The sequence below is a fragment of the Rhincodon typus genome, chromosome 42 (assembly GCF_021869965.1).
Source record: "Rhincodon typus isolate 14 chromosome 42, sRhiTyp1.1, whole genome shotgun sequence".
Classification (NCBI taxonomy): domain Eukaryota; kingdom Metazoa; phylum Chordata; class Chondrichthyes; order Orectolobiformes; family Rhincodontidae; genus Rhincodon; species Rhincodon typus.
This window is the reverse complement of record NC_063373.1, coordinates 8,551,133-8,565,117: the sequence shown is the minus strand read 5'-3', so window position 1 is coordinate 8,565,117 and position 13,985 is coordinate 8,551,133. Positions and strand designations below refer to the sequence as shown.

The following is a 13,985-nucleotide window of genomic DNA, read 5'->3' as shown; positions in this document are numbered from 1 at the left end:
CCTTGAACTCATAGGAAAGGCATTAGGTGAAAGTAAACAAAATTCAGTAGTGCTAGAAACTAAATGAGAATAGTTCTTGATTTATTTTTTAATGCAGAGTTCCTTATTTGTTTTTAAATTGTCACATGAAATAGAATATCGAGTGAAAGAGATCTATGTGTGACATAAGATGGAAAAGGACATAGGACAATATAAATGTTATGTTAAATGATGCTACTTTTCATATTTTAAATACTTTAATGAAGAGGTTCATTGGATACTTCAACCCATTTTGTAACTCTGTTCTGAATTTACTCTGGGTGCCAGCATAAATAAAGGGGTTGATGCAGGAACTTAATAACTGAAGCATAAATCCAGTTTCTTGGATGATAAATGTAGAATTGCTGAAATTGGAAACTGAAGTGTAAATGACATTTGCAAATCGGACATATGGGATCCATATAAAACATAATAAATATAACAGGACAAAACTACCCGAGATAGTGAAGAGTAAGACAATGGACTTCCTCCGCTTTACCATCTCTCGATCACTCTGACTCTCTGCATTGCTCCGGAACCGGATTCTCTTGCGGGACCTATTGGCCGCTAGGATGTGGCTAACTGTCAGAGCATTGAGAAGTATAATCAGAATAAATGGAAGTAGAGGTGTCAAAATAAATGCAATCCAGTCATTTGCAGCCCATGCAGGTGACGTATAAACAATTATTTTTATGCTGCAGAACCAGGGTGTGTTATTAATCATGTACATCGGTTCATATTGAAAATACAAGAAGGCATTTTTTACACAGGCCACAGCAGAGATAATTGCTATGATCCATGCTGCCATCTTCTCAGTGCAATATGTTATTTTTAACTTGTGGCAAGAAATGGCCACAAATCGGTCAAATGTGAAAGCGACTGTTAACCAGGCAGTAGCGTCAAGGGCTGCATAATTTAAGGCAGAACGTAGACTGCACATTGGTGTGATAGATAGGAAACTGAATGGAAAATAAATTCCAGCAGTCCTGTTTAGTATTACAACTGTAACCACTACCAAGAGATCTGCCACCGCGATGGACACCAGATAACAATTGATGCATCTAGAGAGACCACATCTTCTTTTTGACAGGATCACAATCACCACCAAGTTAGCTGTAGTAGAGGGAAAAAGAAGGGGAGAGAGGATACGAAGCAAATCTGTTAGTAAGGCCACAGTGAATTCAGGCAAATGATTTCTTCTACCTGTAATTTAGTTATAGATGCAACAGAATTCTGGTGTAACTTCAATGTTTGAGGTTTAGTTATAAGCCTTAAATGATCCATTAGATTTGATTAAATTGGTTTTCCATTTTAAGTGTTCATTCATTTTATAAATGAGCTGGGCTAATTAGGTAGCAATGTAATGTAATGGGATCCCAAGGACAGAAAAGAAGAAATGGGCACATTTCAAATGGGAATAAAATAGTACAACAATGAAGTGGACATTAAATGAGATAAGTAACAAACTAATCATAAGTATTGAAATTAACAGGGAAACAGTCTATATCTGATAACCCAATCTAAATTGATACTTTCAATAATCAATTACACATTTCAAGCAATAGTCAACTGGCTCAAAAATTACAAGACATTTGTCAGTAGAGAGAGGACCTGGAAGATTAGTTTGTGGACATTGCCAAAGCAATTTTCTTTTTGTGGAATGCAATGGTGAGACTAGACTCTTCACATGACCATGCAACAGCATTTCATTGTCGAGTTATAGAGTCATTGAGGTCTATAAAACAAAAAAGGCCCCTCACCCATTGAGTTTGGACTAGTCATAAACAATCACATTTTCCAATACTTCACTCGCAGCCTTTTATGCCCTGGCATCACAAGTGTACATCTAAATACTTCTTATATGTTTATGAGACGTTCTGCCTCTACCACCGTGACAGGAAGTAAGATCCAAATTCCAACCACCAACCAAATGAATGAAAATATTCAGATCACTCTAAATCTCCTTCTTTTAAATCTATACCACCAACCCATCGGTCATTTATCTCTCCACCAAGGGGAAAAATTTCTTCCTACTTACCCTGTCTATGCCCTCATGATTTTACACATTTCAATCTTGTCCTTTAATTGAAGGAAAGCAACCCCATCTGTCCGATCTCTCTTCATAATTAAAACTCCAGCCCAGGCAGCATCCTAGTAAATCTTCTTTACACCTCTTTCAGTGTAATCACATCCCTCCTATAACATTGATTCCAGACTGCATACAATACTCTAGATGTGAACATACCAGTGTTTCATACAGTTCCAGCGTCACTCACCCCTTCCCCTGCCACAGTTAAATTGTATACCTTGTAGATATTGCAACTGAGTAAGTCAGATTAGGAGAATGTGTCTCATAAATTGCAGCACTTCATACGTATCATATTCCACTACAAGCACCAATGATCATGTTTCTCAGGTTGTGGATAATTGAAAATCAGAAGCTTCTACATTTGATGAAAATAAATATTGAGAGAGATTAAAATGTGTTGCTGGTGCAGATTATCTTCACTCCATGTGGTAATCATATTCATCATTCGAATGGTCTGAGGCTTTGCCAGCTGGTTAGAACAGAAGAAATTTCCTAATTCAGTGGTTGTGAATATAGAACAATGAGGAACAGTGAACCCAAAAGTGGACAGGCAGAATAAAGCAACTGAATGCTATATACTGATAAGAGAAACACCATGCTCTTTGAGTTTGGAACAATCGTGATCAATTGCACAAATGGCCACAGTTACATTCCTGAAATGCCTGCCAATAGGTGGCTGCCCAAGAACCTACTTCATGAAGTTCAGTAATTAAATGTAGGCGGGAATTAGTGAATGGTTTAGGTCTGCAAATCAATATTGATTGAAATATTCAATTGCAAACAAAATAGATAATGCAATAAATGTACATTATGAATGAAATGTGATAATTTATTCACACTTATCCTGGCTACAAGACAATAGACCTTGATTTGCACCAAGATAGAGGTGTGAGAATTCACTAGAGAATAAGTGTCAAATCCATAATCAAACAACACTTGCAATGTAATGACTACTTCAAAGTCATCCATCGATGTTTCCAAACTAAAATCTGGAACGCATTTAACACTGTGATAAATAAAACTTAATTTACCCACATTATTCTGCAAATAATGCATCAGAAATACATTGATGTTCTGCAGTGATACCAGTAACTAGGAGAAATTATATAATTAGGTGATAAAATGGAACCTGGCTAATGAATATTGTATACCATGAAGTTGACAAGTACTTGAGGTCACACGAAAAGCAATGCTGTAAAAAGGGGTGCATTTGTGGTATTGTCAGTAGAAAATTAATCCAGAGTTGCAGGTAATATTCTGGAGACACAGGTTCAGATCCCACCGTGGCAGATGGCCAAATAAGAATTTCATAAGGATCTGGAATTAAAAGTCAAATGAAACCACTGAACAATTGTCAGAAAGGAGAGTGAACAACACAGATGTCTGGTTCATTAATGTCCTTCAGGGAAGGAAAACTGCAGACATTACCTGGTCTGACCTCCACATAACTCCAGATCGAATGTAATATCATTGGCTCTTAAATGATTTTGCCCTGCAAGGTCTTTTTAAGCAAATTTAGTTGATAATTCAAATGTTGGAGTTCTGTCTCACGGACTATTCAGCAGTGGCTTTCCACAATCATAATCAAGGAACCATAACTTCTAGTCAACGTCTCAGACTGCACCAATATCCTTCCCTGGTTATGCACTGTTCTGCTGGCAAGGCAAGATACAGAAGAAGTAGTAGCATGGCAGTAAACAGTTAGGAGAGAGTTGCCCTGAGAGTCATCAACATTAATTGGAGACCCCGTGACATTTCAGTGCATCAGCTCTAACCCAGGCATTGAAATTTACTGCTGAAGAATACATCCATCCACCTTCCACCTGTTGGTTTTAGAATCAGTACTTCTCCATGCTGAGCACCACTTGGGCAGAGCACTGAGCATGGCAAGAGCACGGAATGTACTTTGGGTGAAGAACTTTGAGATCCATCACCAAGAGTGGATCGAAAGCATCCGAGCTGGTCGAGTCCTAAATGACATAGCTGTTTAACTGGGTGTGCAGCAAGTTGGGAAGGAACTAATGGGAGGGCGAAACATATTTGATCTCTCCTCACCAATCTGCCTGTTGCATATACATCTGACCATAACAGTGTGGGTAGGAATGACAATGGCACAGCGATTAAGTCTGGTCCTTATATTCAAAATGCCATCCACTGTACTAAGTTAGTGCCATCATTGTGCCAAAAGGGATGGACTCCAGATAGATCCACTATCTCAAGACTCTGCATTGAAGACGAGCGACCTAGACTAGCAAAGTAATGCTGTAGCTAGAATAGCACATAAGAGCTTTGGAATCATTCAACGAATAACCAACCTCCTGACTGTCCAAAAACCTATTCAACACTTACAAGTCACAGGTCAGGGGTGTTATGGAGGACTGACTATTAGCCCGGAAATGTGCAGCTCCAAAAACATTCAAGAAGCTTGGCACCATCCGCAAATAATGAAGATTCCGTGATAAGCACCAGATCCACAAACCGTCAGTATGTCTCCAACGAAAGTGCAGCATCAGCAGTGCGTACCAGCTACAAGATGCACTGCAGAAATTTACCGAGGTTCCTTAGACAGCTCCTTCCAAACCCACGACAAATACCAGGAAGGAGGATGAGGGAACACCACCACCCAGTTCTTCTGCAAGCCATTATATCAACTTTCCTTCATTGCTACTCTGTCAAAACCCCGGAACTCCCTTTCGCACATCATTGTGGACCTACCTATAGCAAATATGTTGCAGTGGTTCAAGAAGCCAGTTCGAACCCACCTTGTCAAGGGCAACTAACTATGGACATAAAATGTTTGCTCAGCCATGAATGAACTGTAAGACATATTTTGATAACGGGGAGAAGACAGAGCACTGATACCACTAACCTATGTCAACAAACTGAAGAAATCACAAAATAATAATTCATACCAAAAACGTTGAAAATAAAACTATCCTGTAAGAGGAGAAATAGTGAGAGAAATAGTGAGAGAATTAATTTGTCTGACCCGTTTTTCATGCAGCTACAAACTAACTACAATGATTTACCAGGAACTCCGATTGCTGCAAGGACAGGATAATAAACATTAAACACTGGACCTGTCAGTATTGCGTGCATCGCTATTAGAAGCTCTGATCGGCTCTGCATTTCACTGAAGGAAGATGATATTTATATGTGGTTCCGTGCTCCAGGGAGATAATTACTTTGTTCAATGTTTTACATTATTTTGATTGTAGCCAACAGTATTGCAGTTGTTGCTGAGATGATGTTCGTATTTTGGCAAAAATCACATGTTTCACCTGACTCTGATGTGAAATACACACAGACTGAAGAATGATCCCAGTCATATTTCTCTAGTTTAAAAAAAAATTACGGGTATAATTTCAGGCCAAAGTTTACCTCTGATTCTTTTCTCCCCACAGAAAATGCAGTCAACTTGTCACTCCATATCAATATTCGGTCAGGGTCAAGACGTCACACGACGCCAGGTTATAGTCCAACAAGTTTATTTCAAAACACAAGCTTTCGCAGCGCTGCTCCTTCGTCCAGTGGAGTGTGACGATCCGACGAAGGAGCAGCGCTGACGAAAGCTTGTGATTTCAAATAAACCTGTTGGACTACAACCTGGTGTCTTGTGACTTCTGACCTTGTCCACCCCAAGTCCAACACTGCACCACCGCTTCATGGCCATTATTCGTTCAGGGTAAGCATTACTCACGTGCGAGGGGATTTGAACCTGTTTCACACGGTGCAGTCTGATTAATTATATTCCGTGTGGACATTCCAGTGAAGCTTTGTAATCTTTGTTGTGCCCAGGTCCATTTCTTCCCAAGTACCTCAGAGCGAACTTAGTCAGGTCGTTGCCATTTTGAGACCAGCGGCACCCTCAGGTCAACGCGAGCGGTTCCTGTAAAGGATTGCTTGTGTGCAGTGTGTGAAGAGGTCCAGCTTAGAACAGTTCTGTTCGGTGTCAAAATGTTCTGTTTAACATCTGTATATTCAGTAAAAAAAAAACTGGTAGAGTTCAGCGTAGAAATATTCCGTGTGTTTATTCCAAGATAAGATTAGTCCCATTCCTTTCGATACGGTCAAGATTCCCATACACCTGACCCGTCTAGCCTTCAGCATGGCTAAATATATAGTCAGGTCTTGTTTAATCGTAGTATGTACTGTATGGCCAAATCCAGGTCCAGTTCACAGCACTTTCATGCATCAGCGAGATTGAGCCCAACTTTGGTTACTTTCAGTGTGGATAGATTCGATCCAGTAAATCTGATGTTGCTTGTGAACTTCGGCAATCAGCACAGTTACACCTACAGTGGAAAAGGCAAGTTCACTATTGTCCAGAGACAGTAAGAACTGCCGATGCTGGAGTCAGAGATAGCACAGTGTGGAGCTGGAGGAACGCAGCAGGAACAGGCAGCATCAGAGGAGCAAGGAAGTTGACGTTTCGGGTCGGGACCCTTTTTTTTCTGAATTTCTGAAGACGTCAAATTTCCTGCTCCTCTGATGCTGCCTGTCCCTGCTGCGTTTCTCCAGCTCCACACTATGTTATCTCTGGTCCTCCAACCAATGTGTGGGAATGGGGGGCGGGGCTGGAGGTAACACAGTGTGGAGCTGGATGACCACAGCAGGCCAGGCAGCATCAGAGGAGCAGGAAAGCTGACGTTTCGGGCCAGGACCCCTTCTCGAAACGTCAGTTTTCCCGCTCCTCTCTGATGCTGTCTGGCCTTCGGTAATGTCTATTCCGTTTTTAACGCGCAGTTCGGGTCAATTACATTCAATGTAGTCTTAATCAGTTCAGAACGAGCACATTCAGCGGTGATCAATCTATCACAGAGCAGCTAAACGCCAGTGTACATGTCCGGTCCTGCTTACTTATTTTTCGAGTTGACAGGATTCGATTTAGTAGGATTATTTTCAACAGAATTTTTTGTTCCGTTCAATGCGGCTACTGTCATTTATGCATACAGACATTCCAATTAGAGCAGAAGTTCGCCACCCGGCTGGTCGAGCCTTCTCCAACATTTAGTAAATAATGGATGGTCTGATTATCCACATTTTCTTCAATCCCGATAAAACTCAACACTTCCGTGTCAGGAATATGTCTCTCTCTTTCTTTAACATATTCAAGAACACTGTTTTAACCATCTTATTCAGGAAGGTTTCAAAGAGTCATGACCGTTACAGAGAAAGGGAAACCTTCTTTATCTATGGGTTATCCAAGCATTTCTATCAGAATCTCAACTGAACAGCAGTTGATAGCATGATTTCACATCTTGTCCATCGTAAGAACTCCCTAATGCACTGCTGCTACTCTTCATGACGCAACCAAATCGCACTTTACAGAATAAAATGGGGAAGATTTCTCATTCAGTTGTGAGCAATAGTAGGTTGTAACTCTTTCCAAACTACCAATGGTCTGGTGATTTGAAATTTCAAAATGAGTTGATGGACTTGATCGTGATACATATGCTTCGCATTCTAACCATTACTCTGTTTAGTAATACACTGCAAAGTTACAAATGAAAAGTGTCTACTGATATTAACATTGACAAGTGGAGTTATATAATACCACCACAGTCTTTGCTGGCGAAATAATTTGAGATGTTCACAAGTCTTCCTCCCAAAGAAAGATAATGTCTGAATGACCTTATTGTCTTACCCATTGTTTTGCATTGCCGTGTCGAAGAGCCAGTTACTCTGCATGCGTCCTATCCAAACTTTCATTTCATTATTATTCTAATACTAGGGGCACGCATTTAAGATGAAGGAGGGAAGTTCAAAGGAGATGTGAGAGACAAGTTTTTTTTAATACAGGGAGTGGTAGGAGTCTGGAAAGCACTGCCAGGGGCAGTGGTGGAGGTAGATACGATAGGAAGTTTAAAGTATTTTTACATAAGCACATGAAAATGCAAGATATGGAGGGGTATGGACCCAGGGCAGGCAGAAGGGTTTAGTTTAATTTGGCGTCATGTTTGGCACAACATCGTGGGCCGGGGGGTCCGTTCCTGTGCTGTGCTGGTCTATGTTCTATTTAAAAATCTCAATAAATGCATGGTCAACTGACTGAACCAAAAGTATTGAAATGCAAGTCGGTATAAACTCACATGAAACGAGCCACTTTACTTGTCTAAATGCACTATAGTGCTTCCAAAGTCAGGGCATAATTTCCCCAGGAACGTCCCCAGAGAGAATACAAGGCTCAGCATTACAACTGAGTACATTTGATGTAGCTGAAATGCTCTTCCCTTCTTCGAGCAGTTTTCCTGTATCGTTTAAAAATCCAGTGAAAACCTAAGGCCCCAAATGCAGGTTCTGGGGAACGACACCAGTTAACTGCTGATAATTGGCGTACGCACAGATTATCCAGTAACGAACTGACGACAATCTATACATAGCCCGGTTTTAATTTGCATCGGGATCGATATAACGTTTGGTCTGGACAGACATAAAGAGGGCTATTGAATATCACCCGATTTCCATTATCCATATCCAAACTTCGACTATACTTATTTCGTTATTTTACTCAAAGTACAGAATACTCATAGCAGACGAGGTTTTTGTGCGGACTCTGTCGCTCCTTTCCACACTGTGAGTAAAGCACAAAAGTAGGTTCCGGTGTCTGTTAGATGTAAGCTCGATATTATCAGAGAGCTGCTTTTCTCTTCACTTCGACTGACAGCTCTAAATCTGCCATTATTCACCGTTTCGCTTCCCGTCGCCATGACCAACATTTTTGGGCTCTGATTCGGAGCTTGCACGAACCAGTATACCGCAGAGAATGAGATAGTTGCGTGACAGCGTATTGATACGGTCTTCCGTTCACTCGGAGTCTGAGATGGGAACGATTGCAAAACTACCTCTTCACCTGTAATATACAATGTGATCGGCGGATAAAGCAAAAACGAAACTCGCGACATTTTCCATTTATATCCCAGAAATACAGGAGCGTGTTTGTAACTTCCACCTTCTCAGACCTGCTCCAAATTTAATTCATTCACAGTTGATTTGCAGCTCACACCCACTCTGCAATATCCCGAGATGTATCTTTTCTTAGCTAAGATACAACTTTGCCAAAATGCAGAGATTAATAATCTTATAAAAGGGGCCAACAATTGGCAATTTAAAAACAATATTCACAAGTTGAGGGTGTCGCTGATTAGGCCAGCATGTATTGCCTATCCTTAATTGACCAGAGGGCACTTAAGAGTCAACCACATTGCTATGAGTCTGGAGTGGCATATATTCCAGACCAGGTAACGATGCCAGTTGCCTTCCCTAACGGATATTAATGAACCAGATGGGATTTTCCGATAATCGACAATGGATTCATGGTTATCATTAGACTCTTAATTCCAGACTTTAAAAAATATAATTCAAATTATTTTCAATATTTATCAGTATGAACTGATGTAAGTTCGTTTTTAAGTGTACAGAGATCACATGCTCCTTGAAAAATATCAATCTTAAGAGGGCAAAGAACAAAGGAATCTTAATGTATGGTTATGTGGAAAGTGACGATGCAGCTTATCAAGATCACTCTCAGCCAAACAAAGAACTCCGGATATATCTATTGGAAAGTAACTGAAAAGCAGGGCTCTTGTACTGAAGCGAGGATGTAAAACGTTGCAGCTTTGTAAACAGTTCTGCTTTCAATAAAGACACTGCTGTTTTTACTCAGAGATAGTAAGAACTGCCGATGCTGGAGTCAGAGATAACACAGTGTGGAGTTGGAGGAACACAGCAGCCCAGGCAGCATCAGAGAGGCAGGAAAGCTGACGTTTCGGGTCGGGACCCTGCTTCAGAAATCTCACATGACTTGAGTTTAGACGGAACCGAAATGTGCAACTGCATATGTCTCTCTTCTGGAGAAGGCTGAGAGTTTACAATGGAATGTCTTCTGATTACTGTACAGTTTCGTAAAATCAATACAAAGAAGGTGTTTCAAATTATGCGGGAGGCCTGAAGAGTTAGGGTAAATGCAAGATAGCTGAAGAAATTTGAGTGGGAAGTCCTGTTTAACATAATCAGCTCCGCAATTTCTCTTTTTAGATGATTTGCCTGTTTCTGTTCTGCACATCCTAAACCACTGTACATAACATCCCCGTTATTCCCGAATCAAAGGCACTTTAGTAGTGAGAGAGTCCACAATTCATCATCCTTTGCGTGCCTTTCTGCCCATAAATTAACATTCTATTCCCATTATTGTTTTGATGATTTGTGTTGCGCAAAAAACAAATGGATTGCTGGAGTGTGGTGCACAGAATTCAACAAGGTAGTAAAAATATTGCTCAAATGGCTCCACACAAGTAAGGTTTGACGTTCACTACTTCATAGAATCATAGAATCCCTACAGTGCAGAAAGAGGCTATTCGGCCCACTGAGTCTGCACCGACCCTCTGAAGAACATCCAACTCAGACACTCCCTATCCCTGCGATCCCGCACTTCCCATGGCTAATCCACCTCGCTTGCACATCCCTGGACACAGCGGACAATTTAACATGCCCAATCCACCTAATCTGCACATCTTTGGACGTATGTCCGCCCTCTTGATATAAAGACACACGCTTCATTTGTTATTTTGATTGCATTTTGTACCACTCTACTCTTATTGCGAGTTTATGCTTTTAGGCTTCTTCGTTTCTCTTCAGAAACATGGAAACATAGAAGATAGGAGCAGGATGAGGCCATTCGGCCCTTCGAGCCTGTTCCGCCATCCTTCACCATCATCGCTGATCGTCCAACTCAGTAGCCTAATCCTGCTTTCTCCCCATAACCTTTGATCCCATTCGCCCCAAGTGCTAAATCTAGTCGCCCCTTGAATACATTCAATGCTACGGCATCAACTACTTCCTGTGGTAATGGATTCCACAGGCTCACCGCTCTTTGGGTGAAGAAAAGTTTCTCATCTTCATCCTAAATCGTCTACCCCGAATCCTCGGCCTGTGACCCCTGGTTCCGGACACACCCACCATCGGGAACACCCTCCCTGCATCTACCCTCTCCAGTCCTGTTGGAATTTTATAAGTCTCCGTCAAACACCTTCTCATTTGTCTGAACTCCAACGAAAACAATCCTGATTGCCTTCACTTTTGCCCAGACTGCAGCTTCATTTGTTCATTTAAAAAAAATCTACTAACTTGATCCACGAATTTCCTCCCTACATCTTCACACTTGCTGTTCTCTTTAAATTAACGAAATAACATCGAATTCGATACACAACGCTTCTTACTCATTGAAAAGTATCATTACAAATATGATTATTCCAGCAGGAGGACTGAAGAAGGCGTATATTTGAACTATCAGTGACTATCAATTAACTATTAATTTAATTCACTTGTCTATTAATCTAAATACTTACATATCATGAATCTGACGGGAATAATAAATACTAATATCCATTTGAAATCCAATTGCATCTTTCGCATTAACACCCTGTACAAATTCAATTGAAGTGTTGCCGCAGAGTTAACAGAATAATTTAATCAGTATCAATAAAAGGGGAGAGCTGCTCCCCTGATTCGCTTGTTTATAACACCGGAAACAAAAGAAAAAGTCCAATTAGAGTTATAGAATCGGATCATGTGCCTCAGTATCCGCATTTGGAGAAAGGGAATAGTATTGCAAAAATAACCTAGCATTTTCGTTTACATTCCAGAGGTTAATGGTGATTGATCCAATGTCTATTTTAAAATCGAGGGCTAAAACAATATGTTGATGTAAAGCTGGAAAGCAAGCTGCACTAATAGCTTATGAGTATCTGCTTTCTGACCATTCGTAGAGAAAGACAAACTATTATCATTTAAAATTTAGTAAGGGCGTGGAATGCCCTGCCTGCAAAAATAGTAGACTCGCCCACTTTAAGGGCATTTAAATGGTCATTGGATAAACATATGGATGATAATGGAATAGTTTAGGTTAGATGGGCTTCAGATTGGTTTCACAGGTCGGCGCAACATCGAGGGCCGAAGGGCCTGTACTGCGCTGTAATGTTCTATGTTCTATGTTCTATGTAAAACATCGCCGAGTCTTCACAGGAAGCCGACTCCTAGTACATTTTCTTAAACGTATCTATTTTGAATGTTGTGGTTAATCTTCAACTTTTATGAGGTTTATCAGATATAAATTATAACATTATTGGTTGCGACTACAGTGTTAGGAACGTTGTCAAATTGAGATCTTGTCATCAGTAATCAACGTGACAATTGTAAGAGGTGCTAATAGTTTCTACTCTGAATGACAATCCACACAAAAGTAAAGGTCAAGATGTTCTTTTAAATGCTGATTCATGGGCGGTGTATTTAATGTTGAGGGAGATCCAGGCTGGAAGAACACAGCAGGCCAGGCAGCATCTGGAGGAAAGGAGCAGTTAATGTTTCGGGTATTACCCTTCTTCAGGACTGATAAGTTGACTCATTAAAACTGTGTTTGCAATAAGATTTTTTTTAAAAAAAAACGTTTTTTGATCAGTATGTGCGGAAACACATCAAACCAGATCGTACTTCTGGAGCATTTTTCTCTAGAACCGAAACAGTTTTCGACCGTTTTGAGCTCTTCAGCTCTGATGAAGAATCATCTAGACTCGAAAGTTAGCTTGCTTTCTCTCCATGGATGCTGCCTGACCCGTTGTTATCTCCAGCATTTTTGTTTTCAATACAGACTCCAGCATCTGCAGAAATTTGCTCCTATCCTTCTGAGCAGTTGGTTCACACAAACCCAGAGAATAGCGCCACTCATGGTCTGGAGTTGGATTTGCAGGGTGCTGCTTGTCTGCTCCATGTCGATGACTTTGCAGTAGAAATTTTTGCGACGTTATTGCAGAAGAATGTCAAATATGTAAAATTTGTTTAAATTGTTTTCGTTGATTCTGTATATAGAAGCTAAGGCTATTTGTTTACAATTTTGTGCCATGTGGGAATAGTACCCTTTGTGTGTGATCCTAAACCGTGCAGGAATAAAATGCCTCCAGCTTCTAAATGTTGAGCGCAATGTTTTTAACATTGTGAAAATACTTGGAATGGTAGATGAGCATGCCTGGTGTGCATATGGGGCAAAATATCAACATAGTTCCAGGCCGATTTCTGGAACCGTTTGCAGAGACGTTTAAATGTGCTAATGATAGGGGACCACGCCAGGCTTCAGACAGTCATAGACATTGGTGAATGAGAAAGCACATTTCTTGGAGAGGACTGCTAAACGTTACTGTTATGTATTGAGAGGCGGAATAAATAAAATGTGCAATACTATTGTGTTAGAAAAGCTGGGGGTAGACCAGCATAAATATTAGAATGTGGTGTAAGAGATTGAGAATCCTGCTCAAAACAAGACATGCGGAGTTATCGTGTTCCTGATAGACAAACAGTGTATAGGACTGACGGGGAATATGCTATGCTTTAGTAATTTACCAATACCGTTTCCTGATTTGGATTTAAAACCGAAAGAACTGACGATGCTGTAAATCAGGAACAAAAACAGAAGTTGCTGGAAAAGCTCAACAGGTCTGGCAGCATCTGTGAAGAAAAATCAGAGTCAACGTCTGGTAACCCTTCCTCAGAACCGGACCCGAAACGTTAAATCTGATTTTTTTTTTCTTCACAAATGCTGCCAGGCCTGATTTGGATTTGAGATAGTAGGAACTGCAGATGCTGGAGAATCCGAGACAACAAGGTGCAGGGCTGGATGAACACAGCAGGCCAAGCAGCATCATAGGAGCAGAGAGGCTGACGTTTCGGGCCTAGACCCTTCATCAGAAAAGGGGGAGGGGAAGGGGGTTTTGAAATAAATAGGGAGAGAGTGGGAGGCGGATAGAAGAGGGATAGAGGAGAGGATAGGTGGAGAGGAAACAAACAGGTCGAAGAGGCGGGGATGGAGCCAGTAAAGGTGAGTGTAGGT

General features: G+C 40.8%; 1 protein-coding gene and 1 gene segment (V, D, J or C); both read right to left on the bottom strand.

Moving 5' to 3' along the window:
* Positions 1-220: 220 nt before the first annotated feature.
* Positions 221-5,206, bottom strand: LOC125487581 (thyrotropin-releasing hormone receptor-like). Its single transcript, XM_048619392.1, has 2 exons — positions 5,137-5,206; positions 221-1,131 (listed from the first exon to the last, which is right to left on the bottom strand). Exons 1-2 carry the CDS (start codon positions 5,204-5,206, stop codon positions 221-223), a joined length of 981 nt encoding a protein of 326 aa, XP_048475349.1.
* A 3,428-nt stretch (positions 5,207-8,634) lies between these two features.
* Positions 8,635-9,012, bottom strand: LOC109921053. The segment is given in 1 exon segment: positions 8,635-9,012. A coding segment is annotated over 1 exon segment (378 nt).
* Between the last annotated feature and the right edge of the window lie 4,973 nt (positions 9,013-13,985).

Bases quoted from the DNA above. Each gene is read 5' to 3' on its own strand.
- LOC125487581 (XM_048619392.1), bottom strand. From the start codon at position 5,206: ATGCACGCAATACTGACAGGTCCAGTGTTTAATGTTTATTATCCTGTC. The intron at 1,132-5,136 runs GTAAATCATTGT...CCTCTACTACAG, and splicing joins TGCAGCAATCGGAGTTCCTG to CTAACTTGGTGGTGATTGTG.